Here is a 22626-nt window from a genome sequence, read left to right on the forward strand (position 1 = left end):
TAATCAACATTATGCCACAAATGCTGTCGATTGAGCTTAACTTTTATTGAACCCAGAACATTCCTTTAACATGATCAGTGTCACAAATTTGCTTACATTTGTGACCTAGAAATAGTGCTCTCCAGTACACATCATAACTTCTAACTTCTTTGTTTTAAAATACTCCAAATGTTCTGTTTATTTCTTAGTTTAAATAATAATAATAAAAAAGAAATCTTAGATTTTCAAAGTGGTCTCAGACCACTGTTCGTGTGCACAACAAGAGAGAATGATGTGTTATTGCATTGTACTTTCCCTCCCATACTGATCACTTCAGCTTTATCTACTAAACACAGACTCTGGGCTGCACTGAAGCAAAGTAACACATACAGTTTTTCCACCCTGTTGGACCCTGTAAATAAGACATCTGCCTCTTCTGTGATGGAGCATTTAGCCGAGGGCCGCTGTGTGCTGCAGAGGGGTGGAGCCCTTGATTTACACCCAGTAATGTGTAGAGGACTGAAGGGCTGAATGCATAAAGGAGGAGGGATATGAGTCTGCAGGAAAAAACAATGATGTCAGCCAGCGCTAATGCTCACAGTACCAGAGAGGTGCTGACAAGTGGCGAGAGATGCTGACAGCCAGAGTAAGGTTATGTTCGGTGCTGTTGGGTTTGAACGAGACAAGCAATACAATGTGAGCAAAACACTAAGCTCAAATTTCAAAGTACTTTATTGTCATGAATGTTTTGCATTTAACATTGCAAAAGGATCAGTAAACAATACAAATGTTTTTTTGTCTTTCTTTTTTCTTTTTTTTTTTTTTTTAATAAGGTGTTAATAAAAATAAAGGTCATTTACAATCAGGTCCTATTCATAATCATTAAAAAAATGCTTAGGTAGGCATGTAATGAGTCTACATCATTTATTAATCTTGGTTCATGTTGATTTATACATCTTTTTAAAATGTAATGATGGCTTTTGTATGACAAATTGCTTATGTTCCTTATTTGTAAGTCGCTTATTGGAAAAAGCATCTGCTAATTGACTATATCTTAATAATGCATTAACAAATGCTAAATGAATATTCTGGGTTCAATACTTAAGTTAAGCTGATTTGACAGCAATGGTATCATAATGTTGATTACCACAGAATTTTATATATATATAAATTTGTAGGACATAGGCTCAGGAAGGCACAAAAAAAAAAAAACAAAAAAAAAATAGTGATTTTTTTTTTTTTTCACAGTGTGCTTCAAGGCTTCTGTACACCTGTTACCAGACACAATTATATTTGTCTATCAAGAAAATCCACTTGATATCATTTTCCCCCTCTAGTTAGATCTTTGATATTAGGGAAAGTTGTACAGCAAAAGTCTTATTCTTGTAGAGAATTTTTTTATTGTTCTCCTGTACAAAATATCTAAAAAGCCTACATACATTTACAAGATACGTTTACTTTATCTTGTTTTAGAAGCAACTCTGCAGATAAGTATTTTGTCTTATTGTACTGGCACATTTTTTTTTCACTTGTTATTAACCTGTTTATAGTCAAAACAAGTGAAGAAATCTACCAGTGCTGAAGAAGTAATACAGAGTATTTAGATTACATTACTTACCTTGAGTAATCTAACGGAATGCGTTAACAATTACATTTAAGAGCATGTATTCTGTAATCTGTAGTGGAATACATTTCAAAAGTAACCCTCCCAACTGTGCATATATGTTAATGCATTTTATTATTATGTTATGCTCAATTTTGTTCCTCCTAGTAGTGTCCAGGCTGTTGTTGGAAAGTTGAGGCATAGTAATTTATGAACATCATGATTTAAACTAAAATCTATCTGAATATATAAGGGAGAGTGTGTGTCTTAGCTCTTGTAATTGGTCACCATTCCTAATTAGTGTTTTGACTTTACTAGTTCTTCTTAAATTGTCCTGCTGTGTCTTTGTAACTGACTATAAAAGATCACACAGCTGGTTGGATTAATGATAAATGTAATTAATTTCAAATCAATTCAAATGGAATTTTAACAATACAAAGCAACTGTTTAAAGAGCATAATAGAAATTTACAAACACCCAACATGCAAGACAAAGACAACTGTGGGGAGAAATTAAATTAATAATACATTTCATCTATTCATCCATCCATCCATCTATCTGTTTACATAACACCATTGCTAATCTGGATTATATTTGCCCTTACATCCATATATCACATCCTATCTGTGTTTCCTAGTCTTCTATTCCCATTTGTTTAGTGCAGTAATTGAGCTCTGTTGTATTCCTCTGCATGGCCTTGTATCGGTTGATACTATCTCCCTGCACCTGAGTCAGCATCTCTGTACCTCGCTATTGGCTCACAGCCTGGGTTGAAACATCAACCAGCACACTGTATAAGCACCCAAAAGCATGACTGTGCAATTTTATCGGCGGCAAAAGCAACTTTGTTTAGGCCTCACAATTACATTTGAACGTATAGTGTTCCACTGCAGCAGGCGATTCCCTAAATCACGAAAATCAACAAGGATATATGAGATGGATGAATTACAAGTGCTGATATACTATATAGATAACTGGCTCCACATACTATAAATATATAAGCTTAAAGAGATAGTTCACCCAAAAATAAAATATGACGTCATCATGTTGTTTCAAACACATATGATCTCTTTTCCGTGGAGCAGAAAAAAAGACAGATTTTAGGCGCCGACAGTCAGTAATTAACAGCCTAACATCTCTTTTTGTGTTCTACAAAAGAAAGAAAGTCATACAGATTTTGAACCACATGAGGGTGAGCAAATTACAGAATTGTCCCTTTTAGGTGAATAGGATGGATGGATGGATGGATCTACAAAATCCTCCATCACTAAGAGCATCACAGGTGTTTCCTCTCTAGGTTTTTCATTTTTATTTTCCATTGATTTTGTCCTCATGTAAGAGCCTTTCTTAACATTTGACATCTCTGAGTATTTCCCAACATGGCCATTATATATCTGTTGGTCTTTACGTGCCATTGCCATTTTCTAGTTAAATTATTAAACTGCAGTCTCATTGGATTGGTATCATATCAATATCATAGCATCATATCAAGAGAATTGCAGACAACCCAAATTGTTTCATTGTGTCATGTTGTTCCAAACCCATATGACTTTTTTCTTCAGTGGAACACAAAAGGAGATGTTTGGCAGAATGACAACCTGCAGTCACCATTCACTTTAATTGTATACAAAAACATACTTGGCTAACAGAATGTCTTTTGTATTCCATGGAGAAAAGAAACAGATTGAATTATTCTTATTAATGCTTTTAAAAACAAGACTCTTTGTCTTTTGTCATGTTGTAAATTAAAATAAATCCTATATGATCTGACAGAGTATTCTGAAAATTTACTGGATTTTTAATCTTGATATTTTGCAGCATTATTGAGCCATCCTGACAAAAGGGGCATAATCTCCAATGCATCAACTGCAGCTGGTAACTGTCTTGTTCTTCTTGGCATATCAATGAATAGACGAGTGTCAATCTCTAGTTAAATGAGATCTTTCATACCTAGTTCACAAGCAATTCATTGTAGAAAGAACTCAATTAAAAGGTAAATGTTAAAAAAAGAAAGAAAAAAGAAAACATAGGTTAGCAAACTAGTACTACTAAATTGTGTTATGTCATCAGCAAGCTCACTTTTTTCAACTTGATACTAATTATTACATACATTTGACTAAGGGTGTAACTGCATATTCTTGGAAAGTCTAAATTCACAAAGAAGTGTAGAAAATAGCTAAAACCCCAATAAAATTATTAATACATGATTATGAATTAATAAATGAATGGTTAATCCAATAATAGGCCAATGATGATGATGATGATAATGATGTATAAATATTAAATATTAAACTGTAACACTTTACAATAAGGTTCCATTTGTTAACATTAGTAAATGCATTTGGTATCATGAACAAACAATTAATAATATATTTGTTACATCGTTTATTAATCGTTGTTAATGTTAGTTAAAAAAAATATACAATTGTTCACTGTTAGTTCATGTTAGTTCATAGTGTATTAACTAATATTAACTAATACAACTTTTGATTTTAAAAATGAATTATTAAATGTTGAAATTAACATTAACCAAGATTAATAAATGCTTAATAAGTATTGTTCATTGTTAGTTCATGTTAACTAATGTTGTTAACTAATGTTAACAAATTGAACCTTATTGTAAAGTGTTACCGATTAAACATACATGTAATTAATAAATACATATTAAATTACATACTAGATTTAAAATAAGTATATTTAATTAAATATAATAAATAATTAAATTAAATAATAGATTAAACACTGTTTATAATACATGTATAGTTTTTTGTGTTAATATTAATTGGAGGACTAAATTTAATATTTGTAAAAAATCTTTTGCCACACTGCAAGACAATTTAAGTGAACAAAAAGTTAAAAGTTGATTACAAATGGTGAAAAAAAAATATTCCTTGCAGCATACACTGACTATGTAAATTTGAATCTAAGATTTAAAAGTTGAAAAAAGTTTGTGTTTATATTCTTTGTTAATTATCCAAATATATTGCATTTATTATTTGTAATTTGTTGTAATGTATATTGTACAGCCTGTGAAAAGTTGCATTTAAATTGCAAGTGCTATAAACTGCATGCAAAATAAGATGTTTATATTGAACTTTTCCAAGGACCTTACATTTAATTTTAAAAGACTTCGACCATTGTGAGGCATTGAGGAGAACTGCTGAACATCCCAACAACGACCCGAGTTCCTCACGTCATCGATTTTAAAAGGGGAGGGGTGCTCTTGCCTCGTTGACAAAGTAATCCTGCATATAAATACAACGGGACAGTAAGCAGCTATGCCTTCACTACACCACCAACTCACAAGCACCTTTCACCATGGACATGAGAATGACCTCTTCGCGCAGAAGGGCTCTGGAGAATCGGACTATCCGTCCTCCATCTTCCGCAATGCGCTCGCACTCCTGGACTAAAAGCAGTCCTGGTTCTTCCCTCTCATTCAAAAGAGCCACAAATGTCCCCGTTGCCAGGTCGTACAACCCCGCGCTGCTCGCGCCTCCTGAGGGTTTCGAGCTGAGCGCGGCGCTGAATGGAGACCCGGTGCGCAGTAACGAAAAGGAGCAACTCCAAGGGTTAAACGACCGCTTCGCGAGTTACATCGACAAAGTGCGCTTCTTAGAGGGGCAAAACAAGCAGCTGGAAGCCGAAATCCAGGCGCTGAAGCAACAGAAGGTGTCCCAGTCCTTGCAGAGCGATGCGTACGACCGAGAGCTCCAAGACCTGCGCAGCGCCCTGGAGCAACTACACAAAGAGAGAGCGCAAATCATGCTGGACACCGACCACATTGACGAGGATCTCCAGCGACTCCGAGAGCGATTCGAAGATGAAGCCCGGCTCAGGGAGCACATGGAAGCCGCCGTTCGAAGCATGAAGAAAGACAAGGACGACTCGGTTCTGATGAAACTGGAGTTGGAGAGGAAAGTCCAGGCTCTTGTGGACGAGATGGACTTCTTGCGCCAGAACCATGAGGAGGAGATCAACGAGCTTCTGGCTCAGCTTCAAGCCGCGCAGGTGCCGGTGGTGGAGATGAGGGATCTCCAGAAGACCGATATCACCTCTGCTCTCCGGGAGATCCGCGCGCAGCTGGACGGGTTTTCCTCCAAGAACCTGCAGCAGGCGGAGGAGGTGTTCAAGTGCCGCTACGCCATGCTGTCGGACGCCGCAGAACAGAACAAGGATGCTATAAAGTCCGTACGGGATGAGGTTGCAGATTACCGCCGTCAGATTCAAGCCAAGAACATTGAACTGGAAGCGCTTCGTGGCACCAAAGATTCTCTGGAGAGGCAACTGGATGATATCGAGGACCGCCACAACACCGACGTTGCAAGTTATCAGGTTTGTTTATGGAAATTTGATTCGGAAGTGTGCAAAGTAAAATTGTTAATAAATGTAATTAATAAGTGAAAATGCAACAATAATATTTATATATAAACGATATAAATGTGTTCATATTTTAAAAATATTTTGTATTATCATTTGTATAATATTGGTGTCTTAGATGGTAAGAAATGCGCATGTTGGCTGTGTTTCAGAACCTTGTGGCAAAAATGCTGCTCACTCGGTTTTAAAACACAATCTTTATTTTACAAATGGTTGACGCACTACCTGCGTAATTTTGCGCTATGGTGCAGTCTGAACTTTTATGTTGTAGGCTACTGGTGCTGCAGAATTTTCTTTTTTCAGTTTGTTGAGTTAATTTATCTATGCCAAATCTGCTACAAAATGATATTTGGTTGCATAAAGGTCAATCCAGGGTACTAGATTGGGTCCTATGTGAACATTTTTTACGTTTTTACATTTACATTTTAAATACATTTTACATTTACAGTTTTACGCAATACTTATTAAATGTAAAGTTCCTTATTGTATAATTGTTATGTTTGAAGTTGGATTGTAATTTTTAAGTGGAAATTGATGGTATTGTAAATTAATTCTTTATCAGGAGATGATCCTCCAACTGGAAAATGACTTGAAGGGAACAAAGTGGGAAATGGCTCATCATCTCCGGGAATATCAAGACCTGCTCAACGTCAAGATGGCGCTGGATGCTGAAATAGCAGCTTATAGGTAGTGTTGCATACAAAAATGATCATTTTTAATGCCTTTCACTGTTCTTTGGAATGTAATTTGTTTGATTTATGACATCCATTATTTCCTCTTTCAAATGTAGGAAACTGCTGGAAGGCGAGGAGACGCGCTTCCGCAGCACTTCTGGAAGTATTTCTAGTGCTTCCTTCGTGTACAGCCAGCACAAAACCTCTAAAGTCAAGCATAAAATAGTGGAGGAGATCATTGAGGAGACTAAAGGAGAGAGTGACATCGATGATGACCTTGCAGAAGTCACAAGAGAGGTGGCAAAAGAAGCTGGTGAGGAAAAGGAGGATGAGGAAGAGGGGAAGGAAGAGGAGGAGATTGTTGCCGCCAGTCAAGCCAAAGTGAGTTCTAGTGCTCCTGAGGGTGAAGAGGAAGAGAAAGGAGGTGACGAGGAAGAAACAGCAGAAGAGGGAGAAGCTGCTGAGGAGGTAGAGGGTGCAGCAGATGAGGAGGAGGAAGAGGAAGGAGGGGAAGAGGAAACAGAGGAGGGGGAAGAGGAAGCAGAGGAGGGGAAAGAGGAAGAGGGACAGGAAGTTGAAGTGATTGCAGAGACCGAGCTGTCTGGCGATAAATCTCCAACATCAGATAAAGAAGAGAAAGAAAGCAGTGACAAAGACGATGGAGGAAAAGAAGAAGAAGAGGGGGATAAAGAAGGAGAGGCAGAGGGTAAAGAACAAGCCAAAGATGATGAGGAAAAGGAAGAAGCCGAAGAAAAAGACAAAGAAGAAGAGGAAACAAAATCTGAAGGAGACGAACAGAAGAAAGACGACTCTGGAGAAGAAACAAAAGCTGAATCAGAAAAAAGTGACAAAGAAGTGAGTGGAGAGAAGCAGGAACCAAAAAGCCCAGCAGATGAGAAGCAGGAAAAGGGAAAAGAAGAGGTTGTTACCAATGGTGACCAGACAAGCTCTGCCAAAGACAAAGCCAGCCCAAAAGAAGAGGTTCAAATCAGTACAGTGGAGACCATTACCAATGGAGACAAGGAAACAACCAAACCAGACACGGAGAAAGAGAAAAAAGCAGAGGAAAAGCCACAGGAGAAAAAGAAAGTTACCAAAAAGGTGGAGAAAGTGACCCCACAAGCAAAGGAGGACATCAAAGGGAAAGACTGATCCTTAAATTACCTCAACACAAGGAAACTAGTTCTATCCAATTGTTAGAAATTATTCTATTTGATGCAAAATGTGAAAACCAACTTGAACGCCGTTTGATGCAGCACTAAAATAAATGCATGCGTGTTATACGATTGACTTGCATGTCTGGGAGGACGTGCTGAGCCATGCTGAGCTGTTTTGTCAGAAATTATAGTGCGTTTGAATTAAAATGCAAGTACATTATGCTGCTAATGACTTGAATGATGTGTAGTCTGTTAATGAAAGATTTTACAGTGATTTGAAATTCTTCAGCAGTTGTCCAGCAATAATGGTGCTACTACAACATCGACATTTGCAAGCGCATTTCAAGCAGAAAAAAAAAAATATCTTTCTAGTATACTTCTTGCCTTAAGACATAATGCACTAAATCAGTGATAAGAGTCGGTTTGTTAATGTTCGGTTTGTTAACGTAAAACACAAGAACTGTTAACAATGATACTGTGAACGCTAAAGGTGCTGCTTTTTCAATTTGCAATATCAATATCACCTCAATCAATAAAAACTTTCCTAAAGTCCTGACAGAGTTGCGTGTCTTAGCTCTTGTAATTGGTCACCATTTCTTTCAAGTTTTGACTAGTTCTTCTTAAATTGTCCTGCTGTGTCTTTGTAACTGACTACAAAAGACCACACAGCTGGTTGGTTCAATAAATGTAATAATTCAATTTAACTCAACTCAATGCAGTTCCAGTCAATTCAAATGGAATTTTAACAATACAAAGCAACTGTTTAAAGAACATAATAGAACTTTACTGACCCCCAACTAGCAAGACAAATACAACTGTGGGGAGAAATTAAATTAATAATACATTTCATCTATTCATCCAACCATCCATCCATCTGTTTACATAACACCATTGCTAATCTGGACAATATTTGCCCTTACATCCATATATCACATCCTATCTGTGTTTCCTAGTCTTCTATTCCCATTTGTTTAGTGCAGTAATTGAGCTCTGTTGTATTCCTCTGCATGGCCTTGTATCAGTTGATACTATCTCCCTGCACCTGAGTCAGCATCTCTGTACCTCGCTATTGGCTCACAGCCTGGGTTGAAACATCAACCAGCACACTGTATAAGCACCCAAAAGCATGACTGTGCAATTTTATCGGCGGCAAAAGCAACTTTGTTTAGGCCTCACAATTACATTTGAACGTATAGTGTTCCACTGCAGCAGGCGATTCCCTAAATCACGAAAATCAACAAGGATATATGAGATGGATGAATTACAAGTGCTGATATACTATATAGATAACTGGCTCCACATACTATAAATATATAAGCTTAAAGAGATAGTTCACCCAAAAATAAAATATGACGTCATCATGTTGTTTCAAACACATATGATCTCTTTTCCGTGGAGCAGAAAAAAAGACAGATTTCAGGCGCCGACAGTCAGTAATTAACAGCCTAACATCTCTTTTTGTGTTCTACAAAAGAAAGAAAGTCATACAGATTTTGAACCACATGAGGGTGAGCAAATTACAGAATTGTCCCTTTTAGGTGAATAGGATGGATGGATGGATGGATCTACAAAATCCTCCATCACTAAGAGCATCACAGGTGTTTCCTCTCTAGGTTTTTCATTTTTATTTTCCATTGATTTTGTCCTCATGTAAGAGCCTTTCTTAACATTTGACATCTCAGAGTATTTCCCAACATGGCCATTATATTTCTGTTGGTCTTTACGTGCCATTGCCATTATCTAGTTAAATTATTAAACTGCAGTCTCATTGGATTGGTATCATATCAATATCATAGCATCATATCAAGAGAATTGCAGACAACCCAAATTGTTTCATTGTGTCATGTTGTTCCAAACCCATATGACTTTTTTCTTCAGTGGAACACAAAAGGAGATGTTTGGCAGAATGACAACCTGCAGTCACCATTCACTTTAATTGTATACAAAAACATACTTGGCTAACAGAATGTCTTTTGTATTCCATGGAGAAAAGAAACAGATTGAATTATTCTTATTAATGCTTTTAAAAACAAGACTCTTTGTCTTTTGTCATGTTGTAAATTAAAATAAATCCTATATGATCTCACAGAGTATTCTGAAAATTTACTGGATTTTTAATCTTGATATTTTGCAGCATTATTGAGCCATCCTGACAAAAGGGGCATAATCTCCAATGCATCAACTGCAGCTGGTAACTGTCTTGTTCTTCTTGGCATATCAATGAATAGACGAGTGTCAGTCTCTAGTTAAATAAGATCTTTCATATCTAGTTCACAAGCAATTCATTGTAGAAAGAACTCAATTAAAAGGTCAATGTTCAAAAAAAAAAAGAAAAAAAAGAAAGAAAACATTTACATAGGTTAGCAAACTATTATTACTAAATTGTGTTATGTCATCAGCAAGCTCACTTTTTTCAGCTTGATACTAATTATTACATACATTTGACTAAGGGTGTAACTGCATATTCTTGGAAAGTCTAAATTCACAAAGAAGTGTAGAAAATAGCTAAAACCCCAATAAAATTATTAGTACATGATTATGAATTAATAAATGAATGGTTAATCCAATAATAGGCCAATGATGATGATGACAATAATGATGTATAAATATTAAATATTAAACTGTAACACTTTACAATAAGGTTCCATTTGTTAACATTAGTAAATGCATTTGGTATCATGAACAAACAATTAATAATATATTTGTTACATCGTTTATTAATCGTTGTTAATGTTAGTTAAAAAAAATACAATTGTTCACTGTTAGTTCATGTTAGTTCATAGTGTATTAACTAATATTAACTAATACAACTTTTGATTTTAAAAATGAATTATTAAATGTTGAAATTAACATTAACCAAGATTAATAAATGCTTAATAAGTATTGTTCATTGTTAGTACATGTTAACTAATGTTGTTAACTAATGTTAACAAATTGAACCTTATTGTAAAGTGTTACCGATTAAACATACATGTAATTAATAAATACATATTAAATTACATACTAGATTTAAAATAAGTATATTTAATTAAATATAATAAATAATTAAATTAAATAATAGATTAAACACTGTTTATAATACATGTATAGTTTTTTGTGTTAATATTAATTGGAGGACTAAATTTAATATTTGTAAAAAATCTTTTGCCACACTGCAAGACAATTTAAGTGAACAAAAAGTTAAAAGTTGATTACAAATGGTGAAAAAAATATTCCTTGCAGCATACACTGACTATGTAAATTTGAATCTAAGATTTAAAAGTTGAAAAAAGTTTGTGTTTATATTCTTTGTTAATTATCCAAATATATTGCATTTATTATTTGTAATTTGTTGTAATGTATATTGTACAGCCTGTGAAAAGTTGCATTTAAATTGCAAGTGCTATAAACTGCATGCAAAATAAGATGTTTATATTGAACTTTTCCAAGGACCTTACATTTAATTTTAAAAGACTTCGACCATTGTGAGGCATTGAGGAGAACTGCTGAACATCCCAACAACGACCCGAGTTCCTCACGTCATCGATTTTAAAAGGGGAGGGGTGCTCTTGCCTCGTTGACAAAGTAATCCTGCATATAAATACAACGGGACAGTAAGCAGCTATGCCTTCACTACACCACCAACTCACAAGCACCTTTCACCATGGACATGAGAATGACCTCTTCGCGCAGAAGGGCTCTGGAGAATCGGACTATCCGTCCTCCATCTTCCGCAATGCGCTCGCACTCCTGGACTAAAAGCAGTCCTGGTTCTTCCCTCTCATTCAAAAGAGCCACAAATGTCCCCGTTGCCAGGTCGTACAACCCCGCGCTGCTCGCGCCTCCTGAGGGTTTCGAGCTGAGCGCGGCGCTGAATGGAGACCCGGTGCGCAGTAACGAAAAGGAGCAACTCCAAGGGTTAAACGACCGCTTCGCGAGTTACATCGACAAAGTGCGCTTCTTAGAGGGGCAAAACAAGCAGCTGGAAGCCGAAATCCAGGCGCTGAAGCAACAGAAGGTGTCCCAGTCCTTGCAGAGCGATGCGTACGACCGAGAGCTCCAAGACCTGCGCAGCGCCCTGGAGCAACTACACAAAGAGAGAGCGCAAATCATGCTGGACACCGACCACATTGACGAGGATCTCCAGCGACTCCGAGAGCGATTCGAAGATGAAGCCCGGCTCAGGGAGCACATGGAAGCCGCCGTTCGAAGCATGAAGAAAGACAAGGACGACTCGGTTCTGATGAAACTGGAGTTGGAGAGGAAAGTCCAGGCTCTTGTGGACGAGATGGACTTCTTGCGCCAGAACCATGAGGAGGAGATCAACGAGCTTCTGGCTCAGCTTCAAGCCGCGCAGGTGCCGGTGGTGGAGATGAGGGATCTCCAGAAGACCGATATCACCTCTGCTCTCCGGGAGATCCGCGCGCAGCTGGACGGGTTTTCCTCCAAGAACCTGCAGCAGGCGGAGGAGGTGTTCAAGTGCCGCTACGCCATGCTGTCGGACGCCGCAGAACAGAACAAGGATGCTATAAAGTCCGTACGGGATGAGGTCGCAGATTACCGCCGTCAGATTCAAGCCAAGAACATTGAACTGGAAGCGCTTCGTGGCACCAAAGATTCTCTGGAGAGGCAACTGGATGATATCGAGGACCGCCACAACACCGACGTTGCAAGTTATCAGGTTTGTTTATGGAAATTTGATTCGGAAGTGTGCAAAGTAAAATTGTTAATAAATGTAATTAATAAGTGAAAATGCAACAATAATATTTATATATAAACGATATAAATGTGTTCATATTTTAAAAATATTTTGTATTATCATTTGTATAATATTGGTGTCTTAGATGGTAAGAAATGCGCATGTTGGCTGTGTTTCAGAACCTTGTGGCAAAAATGCTGCTCACTCGGTTTTAAAACACAATCTTTATTTTACAAATGGTTGACGCACTACCTGCGTAATTTTGCGCTATGGTGCAGTCTGAACTTTTATGTTGTAGGCTACTGGTGCTGCAGAATTTTCTTTTTTCAGTTTGTTGAGTTAGTTTATCTATGCCAAATCTGCTACAAAATGATATTTGGTTGCGTAAAGGTCAATCTAGGGTACTAGATTGGGTCCTATGTGAACATTTTTTACGTTTTTACATTTACATTTTAAATACATTTTACATTTACAATTTTACGCAATACTTATTAAGTGTAAAGTATTTCCTTATTGTATAATTGTTATGTTTGAAGTTGGATTGTAATTTTTAAGTGGAAATTGATGGTATTGTAAATTAATTCTTTATCAGGAGATGATCCTCCAACTGGAAAATGACTTGAAGGGAACAAAGTGGGAAATGGCTCGTCATCTCCGGGAATATCAAGACCTGCTCAACGTCAAGATGGCGCTGGATGCTGAAATAGCAGCTTATAGGTAGTGTTGCATACAAAAATGATCATTTTTAATGCCTTTCACTGTTCTTTGGAATGTAATTTGTTTGATTTATGACATCCATTATTTCCTCTTTCAAATGTAGGAAACTGCTGGAAGGCGAGGAGACGCGCTTCCGCAGCACTTCTGGAAGTATTTCTAGTGCTTCCTTCGTGTACAGCCAGCACAAAACCTCTAAAGTCAAGCATAAAATAGTGGAGGAGATCATTGAGGAGACCAAAGGAGAGAGTGACATCGATGATGACCTTGCAGAAGTCGCAAGAGAGGTGGCAAAAGAAGCTGGTGAGGAAAAGGAGGAAGAGGAAGAGGGGAAGGAAGTGGAGGAGATTGTTGCCGCCAGTCAAGCCAAAGTGAGTTCTAGTGCTCCTGAGGGTGAAGAGGAAGAGAAAGGAGGTGACGAGGAAGAAACAGCAGAAGAGGGAGAAGCTGCTGAGGAGCTAGAGGGTGCAGCAGATGAGGAGGAGGAAGAGGAAGGAGGGGAAGAGGAAACAGAGGAGGGGGAAGAGGAAGCAGAGGAGGGGAAAGAGGAAGAGGGACAGGAAGTTGAAGTGATTGCAGAGACCGAGCTGTCTGGCGATAAATCTCCAACATCAGATAAAGAAGAGAAAGAAAGCAGTGACAAAGATGATGGAGGAAAAGAAGAAGAAGAGGGGGATAAAGAAGGAGAGACAGAGGGTAAAGAACAAGCCAAAGATGATGAGGAAAAGGAAGAAGCCGAAGAAAAAGACAATGAGGAAGAGGAAACAAAATCTGAAGGAGACGAACAGAAGAAAGACGACTCTGGAGAAGAAACAAAAGCTGAATCAGAAAAAAGTGACAAAGAAGTGAGTGGAGAGAAGCAAGAACCAAAAAGCCCAGCAGATGAGAAGCAGGAAAAGGGAAAAGAAGAGGTTGTTACCAATGGTGATCAGACAAGCTCTGCCAAAGACAAAGCCAGCCCAAAAGAAGAGGTTCAAATCAGTACAGTGGAGACCATTACCAATGGAGACAAGGAAACAACCAAACCAGACACGGAGAAAGAGAAAAAAGCAGAGGAAAAGCCACAGGAGAAAAAGAAAGTTACCAAAAAGGTGGAGAAAGTGACCCCACAAGCAAAGGAGGACATCAAAGGGAAAGACTGATCCTTAAATTACCTCAACAGAAGGAAACTAGTTCTATCCAGTTGTTAGAAATTATTCTATTTGATGCAAAATGTGAAAACCAACTTGAACGCCGTTTGATGCAGCTACTAAAATAAATGCATGCGTGTTATACGATTGACTTGCATGTCTGGGAGGACGTGCTGAGCCATGCTGAGCTGTTTTGTCAGAAATTATAGTGCGTTTGAATTAAAATGCAAGTACATTATGCTGCTAATGACTTGAATGATGTGTAGTCTGTTAATGAAAGATTTTACAGTGATTTGAAATTCCTCAGCAGTTGTCCAGCAATAATGGTGCTACTACAACATCGACATTTGCAAGCGCATTTCAAGCAGAAAAAAAAAAATATTTCTAGTATACTTCTTGCCTTAAGACATAATGCACTAAATCAGTGATAAGAGTCGGTTTGTTAATGTTCGGTTTGTTAACGTAAAACACAAGAACTGTTAACAATGATACTGTGAACGCTAAAGGTGCTGCTTTTTCAATTTGCAATATCAATATCACCTCAATCAATAAAAACTTTCCTAAAGTCCTGACAGAGTTGCGTGTCTTAGCTCTTGTAATTGGTCACCATTTCTTTCAAGTTTTGACTAGTTCTTCTTAAATTGTCCTGCTGTGTCTTTGTAACTGACTATAAAAGATCACACAGCTGGTTGGTTCAATAAATGTAATAATTCAATTTAACTCAACTCAATGCAATTCCAGTCAATTCAAATGGAATTTTAACAATACAAAGCAGCTGTTTAAAGAACATAATAGAACTTTACTGACCCCCAACTAGCAAGACAAAGACAACTGTGGGGAGAAATTAAATTAATAATACATTTCATCTATTCATCCATCCATCCATCCATCCATCTATCTGTTTACATAACACCATTGCTAATCTGGACAATATTTGCCCTTACATCCATATATCACATCCTATCTGTGTTTCCTAGTCTTCTATTCCCATTTGTTTAGTGCAGTAATTGAGTTCTGTTGTATTCCTCTGCATGGCCTTGTATCAGTTGATACTATCTCCCTGCACCTGAGTCAGCATCTCTGTACCTCGCTATTGGCTCACAGCCTGGGTTGAAACATCAACCAGCACACTGTATAAGCACCCAAAAGCATGACTGTGCAATTTTATCGGCGGCAAAAGCAACTTTGTTTAGGCCTCACAATTACATTTGAACGTATAGTGTTCCACTGCAGCAGGCGATTCCCTAAATCACGAAAATCAACAAGGATATATGAGATGGATGAATTACAAGTGCTGATATACTATATAGATAACTGGCTCCACATACTATAAATATATAAGCTTAAAGAGATAGTTCACCCAAAAATAAAATATGACGTCATCATGTTGTTTCAAACACATATGATCTCTTTTCCGTGGAGCAGAAAAAAAGACAGATTTCAGGCGCCGACAGTCAGTAATTAACAGCCTAACATCTCTTTTTGTGTTCTACAAAAGAAAGAAAGTCATACAGATTTTGAACCACATGAGGGTGAGCAAATTACAGAATTGTCCCTTTTAGGTGAATAGGATGGATGGATGGATGGATCTACAAAATCCTCCATCACTAAGAGCATCACAGGTGTTTCCTCTCTAGGTTTTTCATTTTTATTTTCCATTGATTTTGTCCTCATGTAAGAGCCTTTCTTAACATTTGACATCTCAGAGTATTTCCCAACATGGCCATTATATTTCTGTTGGTCTTTACGTGCCATTGCCATTATCTAGTTAAATTATTAAACTGCAGTCTCATTGGATTGGTATCATATCAATATCATAGCATCATATCAAGAGAATTGCAGACAACCCAAATTGTTTCATTGTGTCATGTTGTTCCAAACCCATATGACTTTTTTCTTCAGTGGAACACAAAAGGAGATGTTTGGCAGAATGACAACCTGCAGTCACCATTCACTTTAATTGTATACAAAAACATACTTGGCTAACAGAATGTCTTTTGTATTCCATGGAGAAAAGAAACAGATTGAATTATTCTTATTAATGCTTTTAAAAACAAGACTCTTTGTCTTTTGTCATGTTGTAAATTAAAATAAATCCTATATGATCTCACAGAGTATTCTGAAAATTTACTGGATTTTTAATCTTGATATTTTGCAGCATTATTGAGCCATCCTGACAAAAGGGGCATAATCTCCAATGCATCAACTGCAGCTGGTAACTGTCTTGTTCTTCTTGGCATATCAATGAATAGACGAGTGTCAGTCTCTAGTTAAATAAGATCTTTCATATCTAGTTCACAAGCAATTCATTGTAGAAAGAACTCAATTAAAAGGTCAATGTTCAAAAAAAAAAGAAAAAAAAAGAAAGAAAACATTTACATAGGTTAGCAAACTATTATTACTAAATTGTGTTATGTCATCAGCAAGCTCACTTTTTTCAGCTTGATACTAATTATTACATACATTTGACTAAGGGTGTAACTGCATATTCTTGGAAAGTCTAAATTCACAAAGAAGTGTAGAAAATAGCTAAAACCCCAATAAAATTATTAGTACATGATTATGAATTAATAAATGAATGGTTAATCCAATAATAGGCCAATGATGATGATGACAATAATGATGTATAAATATTAAATATTAAACTGTAACACTTTACAATAAGGTTCCATTTGTTAACATTAGTAAATGCATTTGGTATCATGAACAAACAATTAATAATATATTTGTTACATCGTTTATTAATCGTTGTTAATGTTAGTTAAAAAAATACAATTGTTCACTGTTAGTTCATGTTAGTTCATAGTGTATTAACTAATATTAACTAATACAACTTTTGATTTTAAAAATGAATTATTAAATGTTGAAATTAACATTAACCAAGATTAATAAATGCTTAATAAGTATTGTTCATTGTTAGTACATGTTAACTAATGTTGTTAACTAATGTTAACAAATTGAACCTTATTGTAAAGTGTTACCGATTAAACATACATGTAATTAATAAATACATATTAAATTACATACTAGATTTAAAATAAGTATATTTAATTAAATATAATAAATAATTAAATTAAATAATAGATTAAACACTGTTTATAATACATGTATAGTTTTTTGTGTTAATATTAATTGGAGGACTAAATTTAATATTTGTAAAAAATCTTTTGCCACACTGCAAGACAATTTAAGTGAACAAAAAGTTAAAAGTTGATTACAAATGGTGAAAAAAATATTCCTTGCAGCATACACTGACTATGTAAATTTGAATCTAAGATTTAAAAGTTGAAAAAAGTTTGTGTTTATATTCTTTGTTAATTATCCAAATATATTGCATTTATTATTTGTAATTTGTTGTAATGTATATTGTACAGCCTGTGAAAAGTTGCATTTAAATTGCAAGTGCTATAAACTGCATGCAAAATAAGATGTTTATATTGAACTTTTCCAAGGACCTTACATTTAATTTTAAAAGACTTCGACCATTGTGAGGCATTGAGGAGAACTGCTGAACATCCCAACAACGACCCGAGTTCCTCACGTCATCGATTTTAAAAGGGGAGGGGTGCTCTTGCCTCGTTGACAAAGTAATCCTGCATATAAATACAACGGGACAGTAAGCAGCTATGCCTTCACTACACCACCAACTCACAAGCACCTTTCACCATGGACATGAGAATGACCTCTTCGCGCAGAAGGGCTCTGGAGAATCGGACTATCCGTCCTCCATCTTCCGCAATGCGCTCGCACTCCTGGACTAAAAGCAGTCCTGGTTCTTCCCTCTCATTCAAAAGAGCCACAAATGTCCCCGTTGCCAGGTCATACAACCCCGCGCTGCTCGCGCCTCCTGAGGGTTTCGAGCTGAGCGCGGCGCTGAATGGAGACCCGGTGCGCAGTAACGAAAAGGAGCAACTCCAAGGGTTAAACGACCGCTTCGCGAGTTACATCGACAAAGTGCGCTTCTTAGAGGGGCAAAACAAGCAGCTGGAAGCCGAAATCCAGGCGCTGAAGCAACAGAAGGTGTCCCAGTCCTTGCAGAGCGATGCGTACGACCGAGAGCTCCAAGACCTGCGCAGCGCCCTGGAGCAACTACACAAAGAGAGAGCGCAAATCATGCTGGACACCGACCACATTGACGAGGATCTCCAGCGACTCCGAGAGCGATTCGAAGATGAAGCCCGGCTCAGGGAGCACATGGAAGCCGCCGTTCGAAGCATGAAGAAAGACAAGGACGACTCGGTTCTGATGAAACTGGAGTTGGAGAGGAAAGTCCAGGCTCTTGTGGACGAGATGGACTTCTTGCGCCAGAACCATGAGGAGGAGATCAACGAGCTTCTGGCTCAGCTTCAAGCCGCGCAGGTGCCGGTGGTGGAGATGAGGGATCTCCAGAAGACCGATATCACCTCTGCTCTCCGGGAGATCCGCGCGCAGCTGGACGGGTTTTCCTCCAAGAACCTGCAGCAGGCGGAGGAGGTGTTCAAGTGCCGCTACGCCATGCTGTCGGACGCCGCAGAACAGAACAAGGATGCTATAAAGTCCGTACGGGATGAGGTCGCAGATTACCGCCGTCAGATTCAAGCCAAGAACATTGAACTGGAAGCGCTTCGTGGCACCAAAGATTCTCTGGAGAGGCAACTGGATGATATCGAGGACCGCCACAACACCGACGTTGCAAGTTATCAGGTTTGTTTATGGAAATTTGATTCGGAAGTGTGCAAAGTAAAATTGTTAATAAATGTAATTAATAAGTGAAAATGCAACAATAATATTTATATATAAACGATATAAATGTGTTCATATTTTAAAAATATTTTGTATTATCATTTGTATAATATTGGTGTCTTAGATGGTAAGAAATGCGCATGTTGGCTGTGTTTCAGAACCTTGTGGCAAAAATGCTGCTCACTCGGTTTTAAAACACAATCTTTATTTTACAAATGGTTGACGCACTACCTGCGTAATTTTGCGCTATGGTGCAGTCTGAACTTTTATGTTGTAGGCTACTGGTGCTGCAGAATTTTCTTTTTTCAGTTTGTTGAGTTAGTTTATCTATGCCAAATCTGCTACAAAATGATATTTGGTTGCGTAAAGGTCAATCTAGGGTACTAGATTGGGTCCTATGTGAACATTTTTTACGTTTTTACATTTACATTTTAAATACATTTTACATTTACAATTTTACGCAATACTTATTAAGTGTAAAGTATTTCCTTATTGTATAATTGTTATGTTTGAAGTTGGATTGTAATTTTTAAGTGGAAATTGATGGTATTGTAAATTAATTCTTTATCAGGAGATGATCCTCCAACTGGAAAATGACTTGAAGGGAACAAAATGGGAAATGGCTCGTCATCTCCGGGAATATCAAGACCTGCTCAACGTCAAGATGGCACTGGATGCTGAAATAGCAGCTTATAGGTACTGTTGCATACAAAAATGATCATTTTTAATGCCTTTCACTGTTCTTTGGAATGTAATTTGTTTGATTTATGACACATCCATTATTTCCTCTTTCAAATGTAGGAAACTGCTGGAAGGCGAGGAGACGCGCTTCCGCAGCACTTCTGGAAGTATTTCTAGTGCTTCCTTCGTGTACAGCCAGCACAAAACCTCTAAAGTCAAGCATAAAATAGTGGAGGAGATCATTGAGGAGACCAAAGGAGAGAGTGACATCGATGATGACCTTGCAGAAGTCGCAAGAGAGGTGGCAAAAGAAGCTGGTGAGGAAAAGGAGGAAGAGAAAGAGGGGGAGAAAGAGGAGATCGTTGTCGCCAGTCAAGCCAAAGTGAGTTCTAGCACTCCTGAGTGTGAAGAGGAAGAGAAAGGTGGGGATGAGGAAGAAACAGCAGAAGAGGAAGATGCTGCTGAGGAGGTAGAGGGTGCAGCAGATGAGGAGGAAGAGGAAGGAGGGGAAGAGGAAACAGAGGAGGGGGAAGAGGAAGAAGGACAGGAAGTTGAAGTGATTGCAGAGACCGAGCTGTGTGGCGACAAATCGCCAACATCAGATAAGGAAGAGAAAGAAAGCAGTGACAAAGACGATGGAGGAAAAGAAGAAGAAGAGGGGGATAAAGAAGGAGAGGCAGAGGGTAAAGAACAAGCCAAAGATGATGAGGAAAAGGAAGAAGCCGAAGAAAAAGACAATGAGGAAGAGGAAACAAAATCTGAAGGAGACGAACAGAAGAAAGACGACTCTGGAGAAGAAACAAAAGCTGAATCAGAAAAAAGTGACAAAGAAGTGAGTGGAGAGAAGCAGGAACCAAAAAGCCCAGCAGATGAGAAGCAGGAAAAGGGAAAAGAAGAGGTTGTTACCAATGGTGACCAGACAAGCTCTGCCAAAGACAAAGCCAGCCCAAAAGAAGAGGTTCAAATCAGTACAGTGGAGACCATTACCAATGGAGACAAGGAAACAACCAAACCAGACACGGAGAAAGAGAAAAAAGCAGAGGAAAAGCCACAGGAGAAAAAGAAAGTTACCAAAAAGGTGGAGAAAGTGACCCCACAAGCAAAGGAGGACATCAAAGGGAAAGACTGATCCTTAAATTACCTCAACAGAAGGAAACTAGTTCTATCCAATTGTTAGAAATTATTCTATTTGATGCAAAATGTGAAAACCAACTTGAACGCCGTTTGATGCAGCTACAAAAATAAATGCATGCGTGTTGTACGATTGACTTGCATGTCTGGGAGGACGTGCTGAGCCATGCTGAGCTGTTTTGTCAGAAATTATAGTGCGTTTGAATTAAAATGCAAGTACATTATGCTGCTTGATTGATGTGTAGTCTGTTAATGAAAGATTTTACAGTGATTTGAAATTCTTCAGCAGTTGTCCAGCAATAATGGTGCTACTACAACATCGACATTTGCAAGCGCATTTCAAGCAGAATAATATCTTTCTAGTATACTTCTTGCCTTAAGACATAATGCACTAAATCAATGATAAGAGTCGGTTTGTTAATGTTCGGTTTGTTAACGTAAAACACAAGAACAATGATACTGTGAACACTAAAGGTGCTGCTCTTTCAATTTGCAATATCAATATCACCTCAATCAATAAAAACATTCTTAAAGTCCTGACAGAGTTGCTTCTGTGTTTGTAGATGTTTTAATTTTATGCTACTGTACATACATTATGCATTGCTTTAGCTTGTGTCTAAGATATATATTTACAGCAAATATTTAAAGGAACAAATAGTAAAAAAAAAATATATGTACAGTTTGTCTTTTTTTTTACTTATCCTGGGATATTCTGCAATATCATTCTGAACCATTCATTTTGAGAATCGATTCACGAATCTGAGCCTAAATTCTCAAAACCCCGAACAGCATGTGCCATTCTTGTAAGTTTGAATCAGTTTTTTTTTTTGACTAGAAATTAATTTGATGATTTTTTGGGTTTAAACATTAATAACTTTGTGAATTATTAAGTTACGTGCCTTAACATTTCTTCAAGTCTCCTGCCTTTCCTGGAGAACTGTTCATACGTGTAATATTTAACAGTTCGTAAGTGAATAAAATGTGGTTACCATTTACATTTACCCAAGATACCATGTTTATGAATCAACAATGACCAGCTGTGACATTATTTATGCCATTTACTTGTACTTTTGATACTTAAGTACACTAAATATCTGTTATTTTAATACTTTTACTTCAGTATTTTTCTCATTAGCTACTTTAATTTTTAGTCAGTTTTCATAAAGGTATCTTTACTTTTACTTAAGTATGACAATTTGGTACTTTATACAACACTGAGTATGGTATATTAGCAGCAGAGTATATATAGCATGTCCTTGAGACTCATGCTTTTACAAAACAAAATTTTTTAAGGCCACTAATTTTATTAAAACGTTATTTGCGAATTCATAAAGTGCCATTCTTTCGCTATGAGACTTAGTCCCTGACATGTAAACTGAGGGTAAGAAATATACTTTACACAAGTACACGTACACAGATTCGAGCACTTGGCCAACCCATTACCCGGATGAACATTGAACATGCCTTCTTGCGTTACTGTGGTGGTAACAGTACTCAGTACTTAAATGGGCGATAGAGTTACCTTCGAAAGTCTATTCCATTAAACTGGATTTGCTATTATTCAGGTAAGTTGCTATAAATAGCCTATATTGACTTAAACTTACTTGCTCAGTAATATTTTATTTAACTGTTCACATTAATATCCACTATAGCGCCCCTTGTGGCAAAGTTAAGAATTAAACACACTTGTGTTGTGTTATGAATTGCATTCTGACAGATTTTGGAACGCAACAAGGCACGAAATCGAGCTTTTGTCTGCGTGTACATACTTGGGTAT

At 37.4% G+C, this 22626-nt stretch overlaps 3 protein-coding genes across 3 annotated transcripts; all 3 read left to right on the plus strand.

Moving 5' to 3' along the window:
- The first annotated feature begins 4859 nt into the window (after window positions 1-4859).
- Window positions 4860-8349, plus strand: LOC127414621 (neurofilament medium polypeptide-like). The gene is made up of 3 exons (XM_051652795.1): window positions 4860-5917; window positions 6525-6649; window positions 6753-8349. The coding sequence occupies exons 1-3, from the start codon at window positions 4901-4903 to the stop codon at window positions 7786-7788; spliced, it is 2178 nt and encodes a 725-aa protein (XP_051508755.1). The 5' UTR covers window positions 4860-4900; the 3' UTR covers window positions 7789-8349.
- Window positions 8350-11406: 3057 nt separating this feature from the next.
- LOC127414622 (neurofilament medium polypeptide-like) lies at window positions 11407-14884 on the plus strand. Its single transcript, XM_051652796.1, has 3 exons — window positions 11407-12453; window positions 13064-13188; window positions 13292-14884. Exons 1-3 carry the CDS (start codon window positions 11437-11439, stop codon window positions 14325-14327), a joined length of 2178 nt encoding a protein of 725 aa, XP_051508756.1. The 5' UTR covers window positions 11407-11436; the 3' UTR covers window positions 14328-14884.
- A 3083-nt stretch (window positions 14885-17967) lies between these two features.
- Window positions 17968-21073, plus strand: LOC127414623 (neurofilament medium polypeptide-like). The gene is made up of 3 exons (XM_051652797.1): window positions 17968-18998; window positions 19609-19733; window positions 19839-21073. Exons 1-3 carry the CDS (start codon window positions 17982-17984, stop codon window positions 20845-20847), a joined length of 2151 nt encoding a protein of 716 aa, XP_051508757.1. The 5' UTR covers window positions 17968-17981; the 3' UTR covers window positions 20848-21073.
- Window positions 21074-22626: the final 1553 nt, after the last annotated feature.

This window comes from Myxocyprinus asiaticus, chromosome 24, assembly GCF_019703515.2.
Source record: "Myxocyprinus asiaticus isolate MX2 ecotype Aquarium Trade chromosome 24, UBuf_Myxa_2, whole genome shotgun sequence".
Classification (NCBI taxonomy): domain Eukaryota; kingdom Metazoa; phylum Chordata; class Actinopteri; order Cypriniformes; family Catostomidae; genus Myxocyprinus; species Myxocyprinus asiaticus.

What these genes read in the sequence shown, in the direction of transcription:
- LOC127414621 (XM_051652795.1), top strand. Translation starts at nt 4,901, where the DNA reads ATGGACATGAGAATGACCTCTTCGCGCAGAAGGGCTCTGGAGAATCGG. An exon ending in CCGACGTTGCAAGTTATCAG is followed by an intron (nt 5,918 to 6,524) that starts GTTTGTTTATGG and finishes ATTCTTTATCAG; the next exon opens with GAGATGATCCTCCAACTGGA. An exon ending in GCTGAAATAGCAGCTTATAG is followed by an intron (nt 6,650 to 6,752) that starts GTAGTGTTGCAT and finishes TTTCAAATGTAG; the next exon opens with GAAACTGCTGGAAGGCGAGG.
- LOC127414622 (XM_051652796.1), top strand. Translation starts at nt 11,437, where the DNA reads ATGGACATGAGAATGACCTCTTCGCGCAGAAGGGCTCTGGAGAATCGG. An exon ending in CCGACGTTGCAAGTTATCAG is followed by an intron (nt 12,454 to 13,063) that starts GTTTGTTTATGG and finishes ATTCTTTATCAG; the next exon opens with GAGATGATCCTCCAACTGGA. An exon ending in GCTGAAATAGCAGCTTATAG is followed by an intron (nt 13,189 to 13,291) that starts GTAGTGTTGCAT and finishes TTTCAAATGTAG; the next exon opens with GAAACTGCTGGAAGGCGAGG.
- LOC127414623 (XM_051652797.1), top strand. Translation starts at nt 17,982, where the DNA reads ATGGACATGAGAATGACCTCTTCGCGCAGAAGGGCTCTGGAGAATCGG. An exon ending in CCGACGTTGCAAGTTATCAG is followed by an intron (nt 18,999 to 19,608) that starts GTTTGTTTATGG and finishes ATTCTTTATCAG; the next exon opens with GAGATGATCCTCCAACTGGA. An exon ending in GCTGAAATAGCAGCTTATAG is followed by an intron (nt 19,734 to 19,838) that starts GTACTGTTGCAT and finishes TTTCAAATGTAG; the next exon opens with GAAACTGCTGGAAGGCGAGG.